The 24253-nt window shown below is 44.6% G+C and overlaps 1 protein-coding gene across 1 annotated transcript in view; it reads right to left on the reverse strand.

Moving 5' to 3' along the window:
- The window catches only part of efna4 (ephrin A4), a 37574-nt gene that overhangs the window by 8840 nt on the left and 4481 nt on the right, over window positions 1-24253 (reverse strand). Inside the window, exons 2-3 of the mRNA XM_030392619.1 lie at window positions 5454-5752; window positions 829-897 (exon numbers count right to left, since the gene is read on the reverse strand). Coding sequence (XP_030248479.1) covers window positions 829-897; window positions 5454-5752 — 368 coding nt within the window. The remainder of the gene's footprint in view (window positions 1-828; window positions 898-5453; window positions 5753-24253) is intronic.

The raw sequence follows: 24253 nt of genomic DNA on the forward strand, positions 1-24253 counted from the left end.
CCTTGGTTTTTCCTGGAGAAAAGCGTGTGTCTGTTCAGTCTGGGACAGCACGACAAGCCGGCCGCCCACCCCCCCTGCAGACAGCGCTGGGATGGGAACTGGGACAGACGTCTCAGACACGCACATGAGGGACACGCACACATAAAATGCACGTAGACTTAAGCCATGAGAGCACACGCGAAGGCTGGTAGGCACACACAGACACAGGAAAAAATGGTCATACACACACACACAGACACACATAGACACACACACACACACACACACACACACACACACACACACACACAGGAACAACTGTACAGGGATTCCCACAGTGACTGGGCAACATTCCCAACCGGAATGGGCAGCTCACTGGACTGGAAGACTAACATTACTCCAGGCGCACTCTGGATTAGATCAACGCTGGGAATTTCACACTGGGACGGGGAGATGGAGAGTGGGAGAATGAGGGAGACAAGGAGGTAAAAAAAAAAAAAAAAAAAGGACAAGAGAATAGAGGAGGCGGAGGTGGAGAGGGAGCTAATGCATAAAAAACCCTTCAATCCAATTAGGTTTAAAAGCTGACGTGGAGTGGAGAGGAAGAGTTGGAGTAAGTCTCATCTTAAGGGGTTAAAGGTAAGGCAGGATTTGCGAGGCGTACAGATAGTTTCATTGATACAAGGAAAAGAATTGGAGCGCCTGAGACATAGTAGCAGGGTCTCAACATCATGCCATGCCGCCTTGATAGTAGAGATGAGAGAGGCGAGGGGGGAGAGGAGTCTCTTGGTGTACCAAAGGAGACGGCATGAAAGGAGGAACAGATGAAAAGGGGGGGAGCGTACTTACTGGGCTCGCAGCACACGGTGACACGCAACTTCATACATGGCAGAGGAGGGCCTTCATCTGTGGGTAGAGCTGGAAGAAGAAGAAGAGAGGAGGATTTAAATACGCCGCTGATCTGTTAAACCCGACAAACCGCCTGTAAAGAGGCATTAGGATGTGCCGAGTGAAACTCTTCCATCAAATCTGCTCTTTGAGGAAACTGTTTTTCCGTCTCCACCATATCAGCACCTCAGAGAATTATCAAACCATCTCCCATCTGTGTCGCAAACATATTTCACACTTATTCGCTAAACAAACAATAAACTATACGATTGAGTGCGGCCATAAAGAGGATGCAAATGCTCCGATATCAACGCCCGATCACGGCCCTCGTGGGAAAAAGCCGGGGAAACATCAGCTGTATTAGCTGTCAGTTTAGCATCGCTTTCACAAAACAAATCTGCCCGGAAACTGCAGTTAAATGGCTTTATATATCTGAATTATTCACAAACAGCTGCTAACTCAACAGGGACCCACCAGACAAGCTGAGTGTATGATCGCTAACAGTCTGTCTCACTTTGTAGCCACAATTTTCGACTGATGAGATGGAGCACAGAATTACAGAGGGGGCTATGAGACGAGGCGTTGTCTGTGGTGGCCGGGAGGGCTCAAATCACAGAGAGGACGTGCAAAACAAGGAACATATCGTCAACAATTTGGACAGGGACAAATGCAAATAAATGCATTCTCATCAAGATACAGAAAATACACTTAGAAGTTTCTGAGGGCGGCTAAAAAGCTGATAAACAATCCTTCACACGTGGCTTGGCAGAAGATCACTGCTCATCAGTGACGTTGGAAGGCTAAGAGCTAATGATGTTTACTAATGGAGCTTTGACTTCAAGTCTCCTCCAGTCAAGCATGAGTCTTGCATCTTGTTGATATTTGAGCTTCACTGTGTAAGATGATCCACGTATGTGCAGGGTTTGTGTTCACATTCATCTGCTGAGGGGGGAAAGTTTCTCGAGTTCAAGACTTGAACGAGCAGGACTTTGTTACATCAGAGGGAGTTTTTTTTAAGCCAGTCGTGATCCAATATTTAACCCACACAAGGGTAGTGTGCAAACTTGAAACCTAAAGGGAAAATACGTAAAAATTAACTTTGACATGACCAGTGATGGAATGTAACTAAGTACTGTACAATTTTGAGGAATTTGCACTTTAATTATTTCCATTTTCTGCTACTTTATACTTCCACTTTTGATAACTTGAGTATTTAATCACTTTGCATGTTGTTGCATCATAGCCAAATTTGTGCATTTTTTAAGTTGAATAATTTTATCAGCAATCTGAAAAAACAAAACAGCAACTCTGATAATCAGGAAAATGCTGGATATCAGATCTGATGATCAGTCGGGCAGATGATCGATCGACCCACACAGCATCTATACAGTACAATCATACATTTGATGTCAGAAAGATTAATTTTAATAAGGTACATTCAATATTTAAAAGACTTTTACTCAAGTACTATTTGTTTGGATGACTTTAGAGTTATATTTTGACAGGATATCTTTACTTTTACAAGTTTTGGGTACGTTTTACAAAACTGATATGAATAATATTTGCATATGCATAGACTGGATTTTTCTAAATGTGCTTTTAGAAAAAAATATTCAAAGCAGAGTAGGTTTATTCGTCTTAAAATATATCTTGAAGGGATCTTAAACATGTGTTTTTTCTATTAATATCATTATCATTATGATTACAACTAACTTCTGTTTACGATTCGACATTGATTTTCATATGAATGTTTTAACATGTTACATTTCTTCTCTTTTCTTTTCTGTCTATGTTTGTGTTTCCCTAAATGCAGTGTAGTTCCCCTGTATATGTGTGTAGACAAACCGGTAAATATGTGCTTCATTTGTTTGTGCTTAATTTATTTGTGGCGTGTTTTTAATAAATCAAATGCATGTGTTGTCAAAGTGGTGAAGATTCAACCAGGGCATTGAGCTCTGTGTGCCAGTGACACCGTCCAATCACACGGTTCCACGGTAGGAGCAGCTGACTATCAGAGGATGTCAAGGTGTTTCCTGTTTGTGGGATCCACAGAACCACGGGGGCGTTCGTCAGCGGACCCAGAGACCCAGAGACAGTGGGATGTCAGTGTCGTAGTCTGTGGGAGCCGTAGAGAAGAGCTGAGCCCGGCTCAGACTGAGCCAACTAATGCCATTAGTGTTTCTAATACTATTGTACTGTTCTCCCGGGCTAATGCCATTATAGTGTCTCCAGTGCTGCGGGCCCATTCAGCGCACAGACCCCAGAGCCAGACATTTGGACCAACTTTACGCCTTATCTTTGATGTGGACAAAACACACACAATCGCTCTGAGCCCGATGTGGCCCGGCCGAGGGGGGGGCACCACCCATTGTTGCTTTTCTCTGAACTGGCCTGCACAACCACAATAGCTCAGTGTGTGTGCGTGTACATATATGCATGTGTGTTAGCATGTGTGTGTGTGTGTGTGTGTGTGTGTGTGTGGAGCCACTCTCTCATGCCCTCACAATGCTCCATTGTCCCTTGGACCGCAACAGTAATTTATGTAAAGATTCTTTCTTTCCCTTCGTCTCATCCATCCCTTTTCTCCGTCGCTTTTGTTGCTCTCCCTTTTCTCTTTCTCCAGTGTGGATTCCTCTCATCCGGCCTCTCTCGTTCCGTGCCCCCCCCTCTCGTCCTCCTCCTCCTCCTCCTCCCCTTCCTCCTCCCGTCCTGTACTGTCAGACTGTGTCCATCTTTTGCTCTTTCTCTCCCTCTGTCACTCCTCCACGCTCCTCTACCTCCGTCTGCTTCCCCCCCCTTCACTGTCGTCGCGTATTGATCTCCGTTTCTTCCTCCTACACTTTTGCGGTCCCTCTGCCTCTTTGTTGTCACCCTTCCATACCCGTGCATTCACTTGACTCTTTCATTCTCTGCCTTGTTTCATGTCCTCCCCCTCCTGGTCGGACTGACACCACAAGTTGTTAAAAGTGAGAAAAAAAAAAAAAAAAGGTCCACTGATTTTTACAGCCACTAAGCCATCTTCTGTCTCTCCTCTGCCTCCCCTTTTCTCCCTCCAGTGGTTTGAAATAAATGAGTGAGAGGAGAAGAGCACAGGAGAGTGTAGTCGGGAGAGGGGAGACCGCCGCCGAAATTGTGTAATGGCCTACAAAACATCAAATTAATGTCAGTCTGAGTGAATTTATGGAAAACATTAACGCCATCAGCCGCAGTTTGCTAACACTCAAAGCCTCATAAAAAACATATTGGCTGAAGCTGCTCGCAACCTTTTCATCCCTTGAAACTGTAGAGCTGCCCGGCAACCACACGGCCTCCAACACAGGTGTCTGTTCTCTTTTTGGGGTGTTTTACTTGGCTTTCAGTGTGCAGAGTCTGCAGCGAGTGTTCATTGCTATACTACAATTTTAATTTGTCTCAAAGAAATGAGGAAAAACACATTCTGCATATTAAAAACGCACAATATTGAGCCATTTATTGATGTTCGGCTCCAGCCTCGTGTCCATCAATGCTTTACGAATGTCTCCACACTGCATTTACTTTGGAAATCTATTCATAATCATTCTTAATAAAAGTCTGATGAAGCAGATTATCACACTGGGTCAAGGTGTTTGAAAGATATTGCACTATTTTCTCAAAGCTTGAATTTAGATTTTTGCTTAATGAGTCATGAATACGTGAAGTCATAGTGAAATGCCTGACATTACGGTCCTTGAAAAGGTTTGATGTCATTTCTAAAGCAAAAATTCCAAACATGAACTCGTTCCACCTTCCTAGTTCTAAGAATGTGCTACTCTAATGAATTGAAATTCTTATGTGCATTTCAACATTCATTTGACAGAACAAGCAATATAAAGGTGTCACCTTTAGCTTTAGGAAACTCATTGATTTCTTCAGAAAAAAGCCTGCATATTTCATAAAAAAATAAATACTTCGGGTCCACTGACAAGACAAACGGTCAGGTTATAAAAGGAGGTCAGATATTTCCTTAAATTGTATTTTTGGCCAGTAATTAGCTTTAGTACAGCTACTTGTTAAAAAAACCTAATTTAGCATATTCTATTCATGTCACAACGCCCCCTCAAGTGGTTGCCACTTTGTTGCACTTGCTACCGTTGCTAACGCTAGCTAGCAAACATTAACTTTTTTACCATTAGGTTGATGAGGGTTCTCAGTCATCCAGGTCACAGGTAAATCTGGGTGCTGTATCGGAGGCAACCGGACTTGTTTCAGTTTCTTCAAAATTAGCTAGCTTACGTTAACATTGCTAACGCCAGCTGGCTTACGTTAATGTTGCTGACACTAACTAACGTGGCTAACATTTGTTTGCTAATGCTAGCTCGCTAACATTAGGGGAGTACAGTACACTAGATTTAAAGCTGTAGAAATCAGCCATTTAAAAAAAAAAAGTCCACAAACTATCGAGACACCATGTGACACCAACGTTGTTATGTTATTGTCTGACAAACCTTGTTAGAAGCTGCAAGATTCTGAAACTAGCCTGTAAAAAGCTTTTGTATGACTGCTTGTTAACAAAAACAAACACACACAAACACACACACACACACACACACACACCACGTTCTACTCACAGCTGTAGTAGTAGTGGCGCCCCGGCAGAAACTCAAACCCCAGCGAGAAGGGGGTGAACCTTTGGATCTTTTCAGAGAAGCGCACTGGTCCGTAGGGAGCGTGAGGGGTGTTGCACTCCCACCTCTTGATGGCCCCTCTGGTCTCCACGCAGCCCTGAAAAGAGGCCTCTCCCACCAGGTAGAGGGCCAGCGTCTCCGGCGGAGCGGGTCCCTGGGCACCCTTGCTGGGGTAGTGCGGGCAGTAAATGTCCAGGTAGTCGTTCAGATTCACCTGGATGGACAGATCTCCTGCCGTCAACCTGGAAGGAAGAGCGACAACGGCATTAATATTTCACCTAATGATTACACTGAGTGATACATGACTGAGGGCGAGAGAGAGGTGGTGATTAGGCGCAGACAGACAGAGGGAGAAAGAAGACGGATGACAGGTATTCCATAATTCCTTTCATGCCTGGAGGAATGTGGATAGTCACAGCAGCTGGATAGTTCATCAATATTACACATAACAATTACATGGGGTGATAAAACGAAGTTGTGCAGGTCTTAAAGCACGTTTAAAGAGTTGATGTATCACGATACGACTCCATTTTCTTCCAAGGGAGCCGGGTTGAGCGACAAACGCTTCCTCGTATGCTAATCAGAACCACTGAGAGGAGTTCAGTGCAACATAAACTCGACTCCCACTGTTTCCACTCTCCCTCCGCACGCCACAGATATACACAGGCGTGTACCAACTTATGCGAAACGTGCGTGCGCATGCACAACCATGTCTTCAGTCAAGGTTGACTGGCTTTGGGCATAACAACAGCTCTGGACAAGACAGCATCATTAGAACAGAAGAGATGCATAATGCATGCTCCTATAGACTGCAGAGTCTGACTTCTGACTTGTCAGGCTACAGTAGAGACACCCATGTACAAACTAATACGGAGAAAAAGAAGATTAGAGAGGGACGCAGATGTAGGACAGGGGACGAGAGGTAAATTTAACGCGAAGACTAGCAGCAGTTCGAGGAGACACAGTGCACGAGGAGAGAGAAAAGTGTGACAAATGGAGGGCAGCAGTGTGAGTGATGGAGTGACATGAAATGGAGGCCCAGATGAAGACAGAAGGAGGCTGACGAGAGAGAGAGAGAGAGAGAGAGAGCTGTTGAGACGGGTTAGAGCAGAGAGCTGGAAGCCGAAAAAAAAGGAAAATGAATAAAGAAAGGAAAGTTGGATGAACAGGTGGAAGGAGAGAGAGAGAGAAAAAAGGAGAGTAAAGAGAGAAGAAAGTAAAAAGTGTTTTAATTAGCAACCCCAGAGAGTCTGAGTGCAGACACACAGAGAACAAGAAGAACAACGGAGTGGAAGACAGAGAGGAGACGGACTTTAATTGGTCTCCTTTTCGCATGGAGTGCATGAGAGAAGAATGAGGGGCAGAGTGTGGCTTGGGCAGAAGGTTCAGGTCCATCAGTGGGAGTCTTTATAGAGGGGTGACAGAGCGGAGGAGAGAGGAAGGGAGTGCTGGGAGTCAGCGAAGGGGAACATGGGGGGGGGGGAGAAGCGGTGGTGGATGGCGGAGTAGTCTGGAGTTAAGTAGGTGGACGGAGAAGAAACGAATAAATGAGAGGAAGAATGAGTGCAGGGAGGAGGAGGAGGAGGAGGAGGAGGAGGAGGGAGACAAAACTGAGGAAAAGTGAAATGAAACAGTTAGACATGACAGGAAGCAGGAGGCCGTGATGGTCCAGCAAATCTGCAGAGGGTCTCAAAGATGGATGGAGCAATGAGAGGAGAAATTGTCAGAGATAGAAATCCACATTTTCTGATAACTTTGAGCCAGCGTGTGTCGAACAGAGGTGTGTATTTCTGAGGGGAGATAATGGAGCAGAAAAGGAGGAGTGAGTGTGTGTGTGTGTGTGTGTGTGTGAGAGTGTGTCCGTGTCGTGGGCATGCAGGTGAGACCCCGGAGGCAGGTCTCACTAAAGCTGCTTCCTGCTCAATAGCCAGCGCGCGGAATTGGCGATCTATCAACGGGACAGGACACCATCGATCAGGATCCCTCGCTCAGGACACACACCCACACACACACGCGCACACAGACGCACGCTCCCCTGATCAATATCCCCTTATGCGCGTGTGTGTGTGCCTGCGAATGTGTGTGCGGCCTCCTCCGATAGCTCTATTACCTGTGTGTGCTAATTACAGCCGAACAAAGGCGCTCGATTGTCTGTTTAAGAGAACACAAAAGCGCGAGAAGCCAGTGTAAGCAAGCATGCATGCACACACACACACACACACACAAACACATGCACAGCAGCAGCAGTTTACTCTTTGTACTACCTGTGGTGCTTTCCAAAGCTTCTCTGAGGCTAAGAAATGTTTACCTAGGTGCACCAGCTGTGGACCTGTGTGTGTGTGTGTGTGTGTGTGTGTGTGTGTGTGTGTGTGTGTGTGTGTGTGTGTGTGTGTGTGCACGAGCGTATGTAATAATAGTCGTGTGCTGTGTCAACATGCTGCACCCCCCGTTATACATGTCAGTCACCTCAAGCTTCTTCTGCACTGCTCAAGCCCTGTTCCCTCCCCCTCCCGATTTACATTCCTCCTCACCCCTCTCCTCTCCTCGATCTCCTCTTTGGATGACACTCATCCTCGATCGAGTGCTTCAGAGAGGGTGCCCTCCTATTTCTGACTCCATCCTACATCCCCCCCCCCCCCCCCCCCCCCCCCCCCCCCCCCACACACTCCTTCCTCCCACAAGCCTCCAACCCTCGGCCTGTGCCATATGTATGCCAGCAATTACAGAGACGGTGTGCTCCACTGATGTCAAACTGTCATCCCTCTCTCTCTCCATCTCTCTCTCCTCTTCTTTCCCTTTCTCTACTCTCCGGCCCTGGTAGGCTTGGGTACGCCCTAATTACACTCCGCATCATCCCCTCCCTGCCAGCCGCCACGCAGCAGAGCAGTGACAGCGCAGGGGGCATCATGGGAGCACCGGAGGAGCAGTGGGTGTCAAAGCACAGAGCGCCGGAGCAGCCTATCATGGGGGAGTCCAAAAAGAAAGGATTGGTTCGGTTCCCTGTGCTGGAGCAGAGGGGAGAGGGCACACACGCGGCACATGTTCACACGCGCGCTCGCACACACACACACGAGAGACATAAACGTACTTTGGGAGAATAAAACATGCTCCCATCCCCTCACGCCTAGAGGGTGATCAGTGACACCCTTCTGAGGACTGGTGCAAGCTCTTGGTTGATAAAGAAAAAATCTCAGCGAGCTGCCGAATCAAAACCAACACGCTGGGCTCTTCAGTGGAGAGACTTGAAAAGGCGAACATTTATCCTTTTTCATAATTGCAGGAAATCACATTCAAAGACCGAACGCAACCGATGTGTGTCCTTGTTAACGTACACGCCCGCAGAAGCGCATATCCACGAGTGTGCGTATGAGGGTGGTTTCTCCTAATGAAATGCAGGGGGTTGACTGTGGCAGAGACCTTTGATCCTTTAATATGAGAGAATAATTAAAGGAGCAACAATCCCACAACACGGCTTCAGGAATACAGAACAGATACTCGATCACGCACAGCAGCTGCACACTATGCATACTGAATACACTTAGGCACTTAACGCAAGTGCGGCACATAAACATGGGGGATAAAAATATTCTACTACAATGAAAATGCTAATAACATGCTTACGCTGTGCTATGCATCCCAAATGAATTCAGAAATGTATACTGTTGATACTGGAGTTTTGATAAACATGCACTAAGCAGCCTGCAGTAAAAAGAAAAAAAAAAAAGTCTGCTGGCTCCTTGTAGTGGTGATGGGAGGCCGAAAGGCTTGGTGGAGCCTCAGTTCTTCACAGCAGGGCGATCGCTAGCTGTGGTCACTATGCTAACTGGGCACAGCACGTCGTGGTCACCGTGCCTTGGCCGGGCATAGCATGACACAGCTTCAGCCTCTAAAGCGGGCGCTGTAACAACACTTCTGGTGATACGGGAGGATCTGTGTTGCTCTCTAGCAGGAGAATGAACTGGTGAAATGGCATCGTTTATTTCAGTTTTTTTTTTGGGTGCACCACATGGGTGGGGTTAACCGCACGATGACAGACGAGTGGATAGATGTCAGGTGAGTCATTGACATCAATGACTGAAACAACAACAGTTTTGACATACGGACATACTGATTGTCTTAGTGCTCCGGGTTGGCTCTTGGTTGACACAATTAGTCGTCATAACGGCCCCATTCACACCAGCGTTCTCAGCTGCCAAATTTCAGACCGAAACCATTTCATTGAAACAGAGAAGCTGCCAATCAGCGCTTGCTCGGGCAGAGCAAATCTATGCAGGGATTTAGAGTTTCGCTCCGTTGAACTTTGGCACAAATAATTACGATTCTAACCTTTAAGGGGAGGGAAAACTGGAGTTGTATAAGCTTTGTCGCACCGATACATTTGACATAACTCTGCCGTAGACTGCACAGTTTGCAGTCAGTGGGGGTGTGTTGTTGTCCATCAGCAACTTTGTTAGCTGACAAGTGTGCTAGCTTACCCAGCTAACAGTGCTAAAAACAGTTTACATTTCGGAGATGAAATCGTCAAACTTCTTTTTCATTTTCAATTCTAACTGTTACATCTAATGTTATACAGGCTAGTTGAACACGGTGGTCCGGTCCATTCTATGTTTTTGCTGGGCTCATTTTATGGAGCTAGGCTACTGCTTTGCTATGCTAGCTACCAAACAGCGACATCTGTTAGGCAAAGTGCTACTGCTAGTTTTGGGTAAAGTCAAGCTTTTGTTGTCTTAAGTTTATGGGTCAGCACATAAATTATGTTATAATGTAAGTGAAATTATGATATGAAAGCATCAAACGTCGCATTTTTGAAACAACATCATGAAAAAAAAAAGATTCTAACTGTATGTTAACTACGTAGCGTTGCCAGGTGAGAAATGTAAAACTATCGTACCAGAGGACTTAAGTTATCGGATTTTAGAGGAAATGAATATGTGTCCTAACTACAGGAAAAAAATACTACATGTTTAAATAACTGGGCTTACAACTGCATTCAAATGAGTGTCAAGCGGCAGAAGGAGAACGGCAGGTCATAATCCTCATCATCAGACACCAAGCACGATTGGCTGAATGGAGCTCATGCGAGACCTAGGATGTATGTTTTGCTATCCTGGTCTAAGGCCCATTTACATGACAAAAGCTTTGCTGAAAGCAGAAACTGGTGATTCCTTATCCGTATTGCCAGTTTACATGATGATGGTAAGGGCGCCATTTTGAAAAGATTACACTCTGGAACTCCGTTTTCAGGCCCCAAAACGCTGTCGCCATGTGAACTGATGGCCCAAACTCAACAGAAGTTTACCATTTTACGCAAAAACTATTGCCACGTAAACAGCTCCTAATCACAAATATTTAGTGGAGTCATTAAGAAGGGACTAGAAAGGGAATGATGAAAGGCTAAAAACTGACACATTTCTAACAAGCGATCACACCTGAAAACCAAAAAAAAAGAAAGAAGAAACACAACCTGTGATGTTGGGCAGGTGAATAAAAGCGGGCTTTGGAAGCTTTTCACAGGGAAAAACAGCTCTGTTCTGTGGGGAATAATTACTGGAAACTATGTGAGAAGTTTTACGACAAAATGAGCCCAAAGACAGGCCGGGAGGAAAGGGGGGATGAAGGTAGAACTGAAGAGAGAGCACATTCTTTCCCTGAGGTCTCCGGAGCATGGGTGACCTCGTGCTCTACAGGCTATCCTACCTTCAGAGGCAGGGAGGAAAGGAACAATACAACTGTGAAGCCGTGCAGCAGAGAATGAGAAGGAAGGAGAAGAGAGACTTCATCTGCGCCATTTTCCTCTCTCCCACTGCATCTTTCTCAGCGTGGTTGTAAAAAAACAGAGCAGAATCAGGACAGCCCCTCCACCACCACCACCACCACCACCAGCACCACCACCCGTCTATTAACTGTACCCCCCTCCACGCCCACACAAAGCCATGCTGTGTCCAGAGCCCAAGCACCAGTGTTGTGTCTAACCTGGTGCTTACTCCCCTCAACGCGCACAAACAAGGACTTCACCCCCCACCTCTGACCATCTGGGCCCCCCCGCCACCCCGCCCGACCAGCTGGCTGAAAAATCCCTTTACCACCCCCCTCCGACCTCACACCCTCGAGACTAGACTCTCCATGTCATCAAACTGTGGCCAGAGACGGCTATCAACCGCTCCGCACGGAGGAGGAAAGAGGGACTTAAGGGGAGCAAGCTGTTGCTCTTATCTACTCTTTCCTGTTTGGTATGCTTACATGGAGTGTGTGTGAGTGTGTGTGCTTCCTTCAAGGTCAGCAGGAAGTGTATCTCTGCTCTACGTCAGACCTTTTTGCTTTCTTTTCTGTGACTCTTAGACACCAAACGTGGATGGTATGTGAACTTTCCTATCTTTTTTTTTACTCCACCTACTTGAGTCATAGGTTTTCTCTTTACATGCGCACACCGAATTAATATGCATTAGGATCTTGGCAGTTGAACAGTTCCCTGTGCTGTCAGACAAACCCAATGCTCTGTTCTCATAAGAGGAGAAGGACACAAGCGATGTGTATCGATATGAATTTGGTGCGTAAGCGCTGGCGACAATGGCCTGCGGGTGATGAGGTGATTGGTTGCACCTTTTCTTGCCCTGCAGCCTCCACTGAATGACCACAAGGTACAGGGTATTCAAACTGTGTGAATCAGCAGGCTCCCTCCTGGACCCACGTTCCCTATCAATTTACACACACTGATAAAAACACTCAAAACTACGCACACACACACTCACACACACACACGCACCTGCTGCTTCAGGCTCTGAAGGAGTCCAGGCCTCAGGTAAAGACAGACCCTATTTTCTGCCTGTTATGGCATAGGTCCTCTTATGTGTGTGTGTGTGTCTGTGTGCGTATGTGTGTGTGTCTGTGTGCATATGTGTGTGTGTCCATTCTGTTGGACTCAGCAGCACAACAGGATGTATAGCCACGGCCGTCGGAGCTGAGGAAAATTGCATGATTTCGGGCCCACAGGAGCCATCAGTATGGAAACCAATCCATCGGAACCATTTTGATACGGCTGCAGGTCTGCAGAAACCATCATCCCCCTTTGTGGCGGAGCCCTGTCATGCATAGGCACCGCTCACCATGTGTGGTCTTGGTCTGATCCTAAAAATAAGCGTTCCAGTGACTTTTCTGGGAGGTATGAAATTACTGTCCACAATATAAATGGACAAGAGTGCAGTCTGGCAGCCTCTGGCTCGTTTGTATTTCTCGACCAGAAGTGCTGCGTGCTGAAACGTTGCCTCACTCTGCGCCCCGCCTCAGCATGGCGGCAGCAGAAAGTGTGGCCTGACTTGACTCCCTCACCTGCTCCGCGTGGAGGTGGCCACTCTCGTAAGAGGAGCGTGAGGGGGGAAAAAAGGGCACAAGGAGAAGAGTTTTAGCTCTCACGCAAAGAAGGCTGTCAGGGAACGAGTGCGGCAAAAGAGATGTGGACGGGCGAGAGCGGGGTGCGCGTACGGCGTGAGGTGTGCGAGGGGGTAAATAAGGTCAGACGTGCCGTTGCTAGGACAACAACCAATCCAGAGCTGGGACTGGAGCCAAGCCGATGCCCCACCCATCCATCCTTCGCTCTCTCCGTCTTTTTTTCCTGCATCCCTCCGTCGGACTGCCTTAACCTCAGAGTAATGAGTGCTCTCCATGTTTCTGCAGTCTAAATGGAGCTGCAGTGTAAATACAGGGCTGATTTGTACAGGTGCCAGTTTGGGATACATAAACCTGAATATAGCTACAGTACCTCACTGCTCAGACGCTGACAGGAGGGGACGGAGGAGCGAGGACGACAGTGACAGCTATGATGGGTGGACACAAGAAGCAATGACTCAAACTATTTATGAAATCTATCAAAGTGTATCGCTACAGAGTGACAGCAGGGCTGATCCGCTGTGTCAACATCATCTGTCTCATGTTTATGTACCAACTTTTGCTGTTTGGGCTCCTTTCAGATTCGCAGATAAAAAGATGGTGTAGACAAATTAATGGTATCTCTGTAGCAAACACCACTCATAGAAAGGTTGGTCCTGTTGGGTTCACGCCAGCATAGAGCCGCAATCACGGCCCTTCCGGTAGAGCTCCACGGGACCTTACATCGGAGAGATGTTCGTCATTTAAAGATTATTTTTCGACTTGAGAGAGTCGAACTAAAGAAATGTTAGACTTTAACAATACATACTTATAAAGACTACAAACCAAGCAGTCCCGTAAGTGATGTCGTCTCTGGATGCTCACCAACACCAGTCACTTAAACACTGTAGAACTGCTCCTGCATCTTAGCGTGCTAGCAGAACCGACTAACGACCCTTTCACATACCTGCTGTTGTCATCACAGACAGATTTATTATGATTGTTGTCTTTGTCAGTACTTTTCTGAGCTGATGTTGAGCGAGACAATGTAGTTCACTAAACGGCTGCTTTATTGTTTGAAAAACTCTCTTTTTGATAGACATACATAATATGTGTAACTCATTGCTGTCGTCATGCTGTCCAAATCGTTTCCTAAATAAGGTCCACTGGAAAGGGCGTTACTTCGACTCTCCATGGCGCGGGTGGTGTATTTTGAACATTAATTCAACCAACAGAAAAATTATCTTAAAATATACACAGAATAATAAATTAGAACCCTGGCTGATAATCGATTTTTTATATTTCTGCTATCGAAATGTTGGTCGATCTACATACATTTTTGCAGCGATCCCTCAAATGTGGTTAATGTGAAAACGTGTGGCTTTTCTACATTTCATATCACTACACGCCGAATGTGATTTATGCCGTTCCTCAGATAAACCAAGCAGTTTAAAAAACGTTACCCTGGGCTCTTTCACTATTTCAACGCGATTTACACAACAAACAATTCATTAAATAAGCAGATTAATGAAAATAAATAATCAGTAGTCGCACTTTGTCATCTCTGCTCGTCTTCTCAGAGCAGCTTGTCTGTGATCATTTGACCGCTCTGCTGTCAGCTGCTTTAAAAACTCAAACCAAAAGCACCGTTTGCCCCTTCTCTAACAGACAACAAATGCTGCCAATTGACAATTAACCAATTATGACCCATCTTTATAGCAGCGTTTATACTTGCTGATGAATCAGTAAAATGTGTTTTTTCAACGAGACGGTGTTATCTTTCACATCAGAAAAAAAAACAACTGCTTTTTATAGCCACTCTTTATAGTTTCGTTCTTGAAAAAAGTTCTTTTATGTTCTTTGTCGTAGCAGCGCGGCCTCATCTGTTATATTAACTACTTAACTACACTTATCTGTGTCTCGGGTCTTTCAGCGGGGCCCACCTGTGTAAGTGGGTTAAGGAGGACATGCCAGCAGCTACGCCCCTTAAAAACACGGAGACGCGCGCATTTACTCATCCGCACTCTTCACCACAGTGAAAAGGGCACGCGCGAGAAAGCAAACAAGCTCGGCCAATAAATCAGACTTGGCTTTGAGAATCCATCATTTAGTAAGTGGGTCACACTTTTGATGCCGTAGACACTCTCTCTATCCCATTCTTGCACTCTGTTTCTGTCTCTCTCTCTCTCTCTCTCTCCGGGATGTGAAGGTCAACGCTGGACAGGCAGCAAGCGCGCTCGATTCATCCCAGGTGTGCCTTCCCCTCTCACTTTCCCTCTCTGTCTGATTATTTGGTGGCTGTTAGCAAAAAGAATGGCCATTTTGGAGGGGCTGGAGCAGTCAGTCACACACACACACACACACAAGCGCACATTTAAGACATGTCAAGGAAACCTGGCTTAACACATCCAACAGGCCTGAATTATTTAAGCAGAGTGAAGGAGAGGAAAGGAGAAGATGGAGGAGAAAGTGAGGCAGCACGCGAGTTAAGGAGTAAATAGAGTAAAGCTGGCCTCTTTCGGTCCCTCCGACTCCCCCCCCCCCCCCCCCCCCCCCCCCCCCCCCCGAACTTATTAAAAAAAGAAAAAACTTCTATATTTGGTTTCACTCCAATCTGCTTTTCTTCCGCCACATCTTCAGCAGGGTCTCATTTCCTTCCCCACACATCTTCTCGTCCTCCTCTCTTCCCTCCATTGCTTCTTCCACCACCATTTCACCCTCCTCCCCCACTACCCTCTGCCCGCCTCCCCTCTCTCCGTCTTTCTCTCTGTTTATCTAAGCACTTTCACGGTCACTGCTTTGGAATCCCAGGAGTCTAAACTGGCCCCTTCGCTCTCTCGCCCTCACTCGCAAAGCCCCGATCCATGCCTCTCTCTGCCCTCTCCATCTTTCTCCGTCACATCGGTTAAGATTCATATCGCTCCGTGCGTCGGGGGCATGGACGGTCCCCCTGATTTCCCCCCCAAGGCAGCCAGCTTTGTCCTGTTCTAGTCACGCACAGCCAGCAGCCCACCCGCCCCGCCCTCACACACATATTCACACCAGAGGCAGGACACTTACACTGATGGACCATATCAGTCTATGTGAGAGTGAAGATGTTACATTTTCTCTTTTAAACTCTGTCTCTCCCGCATCAAGGCTACTAAATGTGTGATATTTATAAACTTAATACAGCATACTCAGCTGTAGCCTCACAGCACGTGTAATAAAATTCATGCTTCTAACATTTAAGGCTGATATAACCAGATGCCAATTTCTGCCTTAAAGCCGGATGCCCCTGAATTTCTTGGAAAGGCAAACCGAGTTCCACAACACTGATGAAGGGTTTAGACACAATAAGAGGGAAGCAGGGAGGAGGAGGAGGAGAAGGAGGAAGGAAGTGGTGAGGGTCACGACGAGAGAGGTGCAGACGGCGGTCTCACACAGTGCTAACAACAGCCTGACACTGGACTGGGATTAACTGATTAATTTGGGATTAAAAATGACTGGCCGCTACTTAAAGTAATGTACCACAATGACCCAAAATTACAAGATTAACACGCACGAGGTACAGTGAGGGCTTGAGTGTTTTTTACTTGATAGTCAAATCGGCTCCAAATAACACTAGAGAAGCCCACTTGTTTAGGTATTCAGATCAACACTGCAACAGAAAACACAAATTTCCATCCTGAAAGGATTCCATCTGGGAAACTTTCATGACTTGGCATTTGTCACCTGGTGTATTTTTTTTAGGGGGGAATACACAGATTAATCCCGCAATCATAAACACGGAGCGTCTGCTCCAGTGTTTTTGAGAAGCGCGCTGCGTACAAGAACTCCATTTCCAGCTGAATGGGGGAGCAATGAGATTCATGAGTTCTCCTGCTACAAGGCCACAGCTATGGAGATTTGGGACAGGGCTATTTCCCCTCTTCCATTCAGCACAAAAACACCAACACTACTCTGGATGCTCTCGGACTGTGAATTACAAGCATCTGATCATTTCTGATGAACACAACAAGACATACTCTGGGACTCTGACGGATAGCACTTCATAAAAAAAAAAAAAAAGACAGTTTACGTAAAAAGATGTGAAAACAAACAACTTAATCAACCTTAAAGGGGAAAATCTGCCAATTTTACACACTGAAAGGTGCAATATGTCCAATTGCCTACCTGTTGGATTCATATATAAAACATATAAAGGGCAGCATATCACTCGATCACCTGCCAACTGTGGCTGCCATTAGCTAGTTAGCTCGTGTAGCTGTTTATATTTGTGTGGGAGCTTTGGACCAGGACGGGCCAGGGCTAGCTGGTTAGCATACAAGCTTTAGTTGATATCACTGCAACAATTTACACAAATAATGTCAGATTATTATGTAAGGTTTTTTTTGAATGATTTCAACTACAAGTGTTAATGGGTCTTGAAAAGTACTACCTCATGTTCGAAAAAAGTAGTATAAAGCCTTTTGTGGCTCCAGAGGAAGCTCCATTTAATCTGATAAATTGCCTCAAATGGTGTCACTTGGGGGCTAAATTGCATTGTGGGTAATGTAGGCGCCAGGTTTTGAAAAGCTGTTGGACTCATTATGGATGGATCAAAATTGATACAACAGAAGCAGATATATCGCCTTTTTTATTCCACACATTCTCCTTCCTTTTTTAAAACCTGGCACCTACATTACCCACAATACAACCTAGCCAACGAGTGACATCCCTGGAGGCAATTTAGAGATTACATGCAGCTTCCTCTGGAGCCACAGAAGGTTTCAAACTAATGTTTTCAAATTTAAGGTTGTTCTCTTTAAGACCTGTAAACACACTTTAAGGTGTAGAATTGGTGGCGTTACCCTTTAAAGGAAAGGTAGGTTTAGTGTTTGTTCAGCTTGTCCAATACTCTGCACACTAGCATGTCTGCAGCAGTCACGCATTCACCACGCTGTGCTAAAAAATGTTGGATACAGTAGAAGGTAAATCTAATCTGGCTGCACAAAGAACTAATTCTGAAACAAATGTACACATTCCTTTCCAGCTCATAAATAAAAGATCTGATTGGAGCAAAAATGTTGAGAAAAGAGGAGGGAAGGGCAGAAAAAAGAACAAGGAGGCAGAGAGAAAAAATAGCAGTCAGAGTACCGGGAGACAGGGATCAAGCTGCGCATTACTGCACACCCTGAAATCATGTGGTACTGGTTATTGCTACAAAAATAACACATCCAAATATGCTGGCGCGTGCACGCACGCGCACACACACACACACACACACACACACACACACACACACAAACCCATATCTCATCATCTTACTGTAAACCTCAAAAACTTGGGAGCTCGGGTATGTTTGAATAAGCAGATGAAACCACATTCCACTCATATTTTCTCCTTTTTTTACTCAGGTAAAGACACCCTACTGTTACATTACAACATGAATAAACATATGCTTAGTCAACACACATACACACACACACATACCAGAAAGCAGTGTCAGATCTAAATGGGGTGTGATTCCCACTGGTGCTCTCCCAAGAGTCCGAGCAGCCATGTGTGAGTGTGTGTTCAGGCAGGGTGATGGTACTACTGGTAGTGTGTGTGTGTGTGTGTGTGTATACATATATATATATATATATATATATATATATATATATATATATATATATATATATATATATATATATATATATATATATATATGTATATGTACATATATATATATATATATATATATACATACATATACATACATATATATATATATATATATATATATATATATATATATATATATATATATATATATATATATATATATATATATATATATATATATACATAATGTATGTGAGTGTATACCTGTATACAAGCCTGAGCCTCAGAGTGTATATGTGCGTGTGTGTGTGTGTGTGTGCTGGTAGAGAGGGAGGGGCTGAGGAGAGCGAGAAGGGAGGGGTTCGCTCGCTCCTCACGCCCGCTTGTGACAGTGATAGTAATACCTGCTGACATCCTTTCTTCCCTCTCTCCCTCTCTCCCTCTCACCTCATCCCTCCATCCCTGGGGGCCTTCCCGAGCTGTTTTGGGAGTTGAAATCTGTTGACTCTTTCCCTACCATCCCTCTCCTTAACGCATTCTCCATCCCTCGCTCCCTCCACTGCAGGTCTAATGTTTTTACAATCTCTGGGGGCTGAAGCAGAGAGGGAGTGTGTGTGTATATTCATATGTGGAGTGTGTGCGTGTGGTAGTCCAAAAAAGCAACAAGAGAGGAGGAATGTGTGTGTGTGTGTGTGTGTGTGTGTGTGTGTGTGTGTGTGTGTGTGTGTGTGTGTGTGTGTCACATCATTGGGGGCTGGAAAGTAGGCTGTGCTGCCATGCTTCTGGGAGGTGATGCCAAAATAATATTAGTTTTTGTTCCACCATGGAAAAGTCTCCTAAAATCACTCAGCAGATTCAAAACATCTACATTTGTCATGTGATCCATCTCCTTGGGAAATCACAAAGGCAAGATAAAAGGTGTTTTTTCCAGGAACTGACAATATTGGGGGGGGGGGGGAACAAAGCATTACCCCAAGCTCTCCTCGTGTATGAGAAGGTAATTGTGACCAGCAGAATCATTTATAAAAAAAGTATAAACCCCCTAAAGACACACTTACGTTTACAGCCCACAGCTATTTTTTATCCAAGCGTCTCTTCGCTGTGTCGAGGAGCTGTGCTTCTCCAGCAGGTTTATTAGTCCATAAAGTTTCTTCTGGTGTGAAGACGAACGCTCCTGATTTCTCCTCTGCAGCTTCTGATTTCACACATTGTCACTCAAGACCAGGGATCGACCGATATGCTGCTATCAAGGCCGATACCGATACAGATTATTACTAATCCAGACGGCTGCTGACCAACATACATTTGCGGAAAAAAACAAAAATGAATTGAGAAAAGACAGATTGTTATTTTGCTACTTTATACTTGCACCCCACTATATTTTGACTTTTTACTCCACTGCATTTATTTCATTACTTTACTTATTAGTTACTTTGCGGATTCAGATTATAAAAGCAAAATATCAAAATAAGGATGCGTTATTATAGATTAATCTACCCAGCAGTATATAAACTTTTATTGTCAAGTGTATCGAAATAGTGATACATATCAATACTGATTTAAAAAAAAAAATACATATATATATTTTTTTGCAGTATTGCTTCATTGACTTGAAAGCTGTTGTGCTTAACACACAGAAAATAAATAAATATAATAAATACCGTAAATGTTTTTCAAGGTATTGTATTGAAGTTAGAATTTCCAGTATCGTGACAACGCCAATATAAAGTCACTAAAGCCCCAGCTTTACCAGCTGCAACATTAAGGCAATGAACATGTTTATGCGTCAATGACTCAACAGAGTCATGACTGAAGACAGAAAGTGGCGGCAGCATCAGAGCCAAGTAGTGCATTTTGAAATGAATTCATTTGATTTGTTATCTGTTTAAAAAAACAGAAAAAAAAGAAAAAAACCTAAAAGACAGAAAACAACAACAAAAAAAGAACCTCAAGCCTGATACTTCTGATATATCTGATATATCGAGGTATCGGCACAAGTGAATCATCTGATGTGTATTTTCAGGGCCAATGGCCGTACAGATTATTAGTAATCCAGGAAAATGATAACCAATAATTTGTGCAGATTTTTAAAAAAATATATGTTTTTAAATGTTTAAACTCTAAAATATCTATCTATCTATCTATCTATCTATCTATCTATCTATCTATCTATTTTTTTAATTACATTTATTCAGTTTGAAAAAAAAAATGTACTTCTTAATTTGCCCCATAATAAAAAAAGCCAAATAATATCACATCTGATAATCAGATCTGCATGATTTCATGTAAAAGCAGGGTACATTTTATCCCTCAGTAGACTTTACATGGCAGAATGCCAGCTCAGGTTATTATTATTGAAGAGGTACATGCACATGAAAAAATTAATCACTTGAAACTGCTTATGTTTAGTTTTTACAAGATAGTTTGCGAGTAGAACAATTTTGAAAGAAAAAAAGACTGTTGGTTAAACCCATTGGCATATTGCATCATCTGAAGCCAATAGATTTGCATATTAAACAAACAGTCCCACAGCACTGTGTCTCCTAATATGTGGCTCATGACTGCTAATATAACTACTGCACACAAGATGTGCTACCAGCAAATCGCGTTGATTTATGGAGAATATTTACTTAATTTTTCTTCACTAGAGCTGCAACAAATACGTGATTCATCAATAAGTTGATCATAAGAAAATGAATCGATAATGAATCAATATTTTGGTAATCAATCAAATATTTCATTCATTTTTTTGAGCAAAAAAGTAAAATATTTGCCGTTTGAGCGTCTTAAATGTGAGGATTGGCTGCTTTTCTTGATATTTAAGACAGTAAATGTAGACTTGTTGGGTTTTGGACTATTGGTTGGACCAAAAAAGTAATCTGAAGAAGTCACTCTGGACATATAATGGAAAAAACTATTAATTAAATGTAATTTGAAGCCCTGTTTCTTCACAGGCATCATCAGGTTTCTGGAGCGAAATGGGCATTAGCATCCAACGTTCTGAGATACAAGTTCTATTGTGCTGGTGAACATCCTCTGAGAAAACATGCAGGCAATGAAAAGGTCTTTCCAAACAACCGTCCATAAGCACCTTTTGAGACTGGAGGTATGATGGCAAACATGTCTCCGTGTCCTCCTGGCAGTGAGGACCTTGTACCGTACAATAATCCAGGTTTCTGCTACAGCCTTTTGCTCGGCCTGGGTCAATACTAATTCAATTTCTGTCTCAGGGAATTCCCAGGTTGCCTCTTGGCAGGATTTCTGAGCTGAGTGGAAGAGCATTGCGCGAGGTTATATGTACTCGAGAGTGTGTGTGTGTGTGTGTGTGTGTGTGTGTGTGTTTGTGTGTTTGTGTCTGCCTGTTTGTGCATGCACGTGTGTGTAGCTCTAAAACGCACATATTGGCTAAACAACGAGCAGATTGTTTTATCTCACTGAAGCTTAAGTTGCCGGTGTTTCCCACATTTTTGAGTTTACACATTCTCACGCCACAATTTTAATTGCTGTTTTGTGTGTCAGAGGAGTACACAGTTGGGCCTGACACCTACAACAATGCCAGTTCATTGTGGGCCATGAATGAATGAATGAATGAGCCCCCGCTCGGTGCTCACCACCAGCCTTTAACCACCGTAACAACCATCTTCACACACATACCGCACCAGCAGCCATTTTGTGCCAAAGCCAGGCTTCGCGGTGCCAAACCGAGCGACGGACAGCCTTGAACCTCATTTCATTCCGCAGCTGTTCCACCCCACTCCGAGACATTTGTACAATGCAACTTATTACAGCTTAATGCAGCCTAATGTTGATATATGTGTGTACACAGAGAAACGGGGGAGAGAAAATGGGAAAGGGACGGGTCCACATGCAGTCTGGCGCAAATGCGAGAAGCCGGGCGATAATATCTGGGTGTTAAATTGGTATCGATTGGCTAAATATCCTGACCAGGAGGAGAGAGCGGCCGTCCTTTCATGCCTGTACACCATGTCTGCTCCAACAGCTCCGAGCTGCACTGTGACTATCTGATCCATTTTAATACAGACATCCTCACCGCCAGGCCTCTGCCGGCCAAACCTCATTTTCAACACAGTGTGCTCATGTCTGTGTATCTCTGCAAAGATTACATTTGTTGTGCAACTTCTATGTTTTGGGGTGTAATGTAACGCTAAACAGTCGAGCGGAAGATTACTGATTTCACACATGAAAAGGAGGCGGCGTCAGTGCCGGCTTCTGTCACGATTCACCTGAAATAATTTGGAAAAAAAAGAGGCCACGTGACGCTTTAAAGTAAAAGAAATGGTTGCACAATACTCTGTGTGCATGCCCCACCTTAAAAAAAAACAAAACAAGCACCCAAAGGCTGGAACACGCCTTTCCTCTCTCACACTTCAGTCGCACCTAAAATCAACTAACGAGTGGAAACAAAACAATGACCTATTTAGACGAGGGGCCGGCACAGCGGTTGGTATGTTCCCACAGCCGCACACACACCGCTGGCCGGAACTGAGGATTTTTTTCCAGTCAGAGCCACTTTCACTAGAGGAGCAAATCTCAGAAAACTTGTAAAAAAAAAAAACAAAACAAAAAAAAAAACACAAGAACATGAATCATGTGCAAGATTGCATAATGAATCAGAGCCTCGAGTGTTTTAACGAGGGCCGGGTATCCTGCTGCATTTCTGGGTTTTTTTGTTTTCCCAGAACTGAAGGCTATCACACTCCATCTCTTCTCAAGTAAACAAAGAGTTCCTCCTTTTTACGTAAAAAACCAGCAGGTCAGTTCCAGGCACCACACACACCACACACACACACACACACACTCTCCTCTCACAGAGCTATTGTTCCACTGAAATGAACTTCAACCCACAACAATGGCACCAAACGTCAATCTGCGGTGCGCGCAAATCACTAAAAAGCCCTGCCTCGCATTGTTTTCCGAACAGAGATGAAGACGCTGGAGTGTACACACAGTTAACTCATCCACAGTTTGCCTCAAGATAGTGCACTCAATACCACAAACAAACAGACAAAGCGCATTTACAGAGACTGATAAGGTACACAATCGCACCCACAAACGCACACCTCTGGAGCTGCAACGCAGCGAGCGAGCGAGCGAGACAATAGGCATTGACACGGAAAGACAGAGAAGGGAGAGAGACACTGATACAGCTAGATGACAGATGAGGGGAGAGAGAGAGAGACATGATGAGAGGGAGAGAGAGAGAGAGAAAGAGAGAGAGGGAGAGAGAGAGAGATTGCTTTGTTAGCAGCACGGGGAATAAAGTGGTAATTACCTCACTGTGGGTTTGTTGATTATAGTTCAGCCAGGTTCTCCATGTTAATCATTTACCAGGGGAAGACAGAGATTAGTACAGAGACAGACACAGAGAGGCGAGATAGCAGACAGTGCGAGAAATGGATTCATTTGCATGCACACACACACACACACACACACACACACACACAACAGAGGGGGGAAACAGGCGCAGGCAGGCCGACCGGTGAAGAAGAAATAATAAAAAATAAATAAAAAAAGAAATCAGTCTCGAAGAGCAATCATCTCCGCTGACAAGACACAATTACATACACTGTCTGCTTTCACTTTACTGTACTGCGTGTGTGTCTGCACACATCAGATGTGTGTGTGCATGTGTGTGTGTGTGTGTGTGTGTGTGTCTAAGTGTGTGAGAAGGTGTGGTCTGCAGAATGTGATTTACTTTGGTATTTAAACGAGATCATTCATGAGTGCACACACACAGGGAAATGATGCATAAACAGAGCAGAGATTACACGCAAGACTTATGAGGGCTGCTT

The sequence above is a fragment of the Sparus aurata genome, chromosome 17 (genome assembly GCF_900880675.1).
Source record: "Sparus aurata chromosome 17, fSpaAur1.1, whole genome shotgun sequence".
NCBI lineage: Eukaryota > Metazoa > Chordata > Actinopteri > Spariformes > Sparidae > Sparus > Sparus aurata.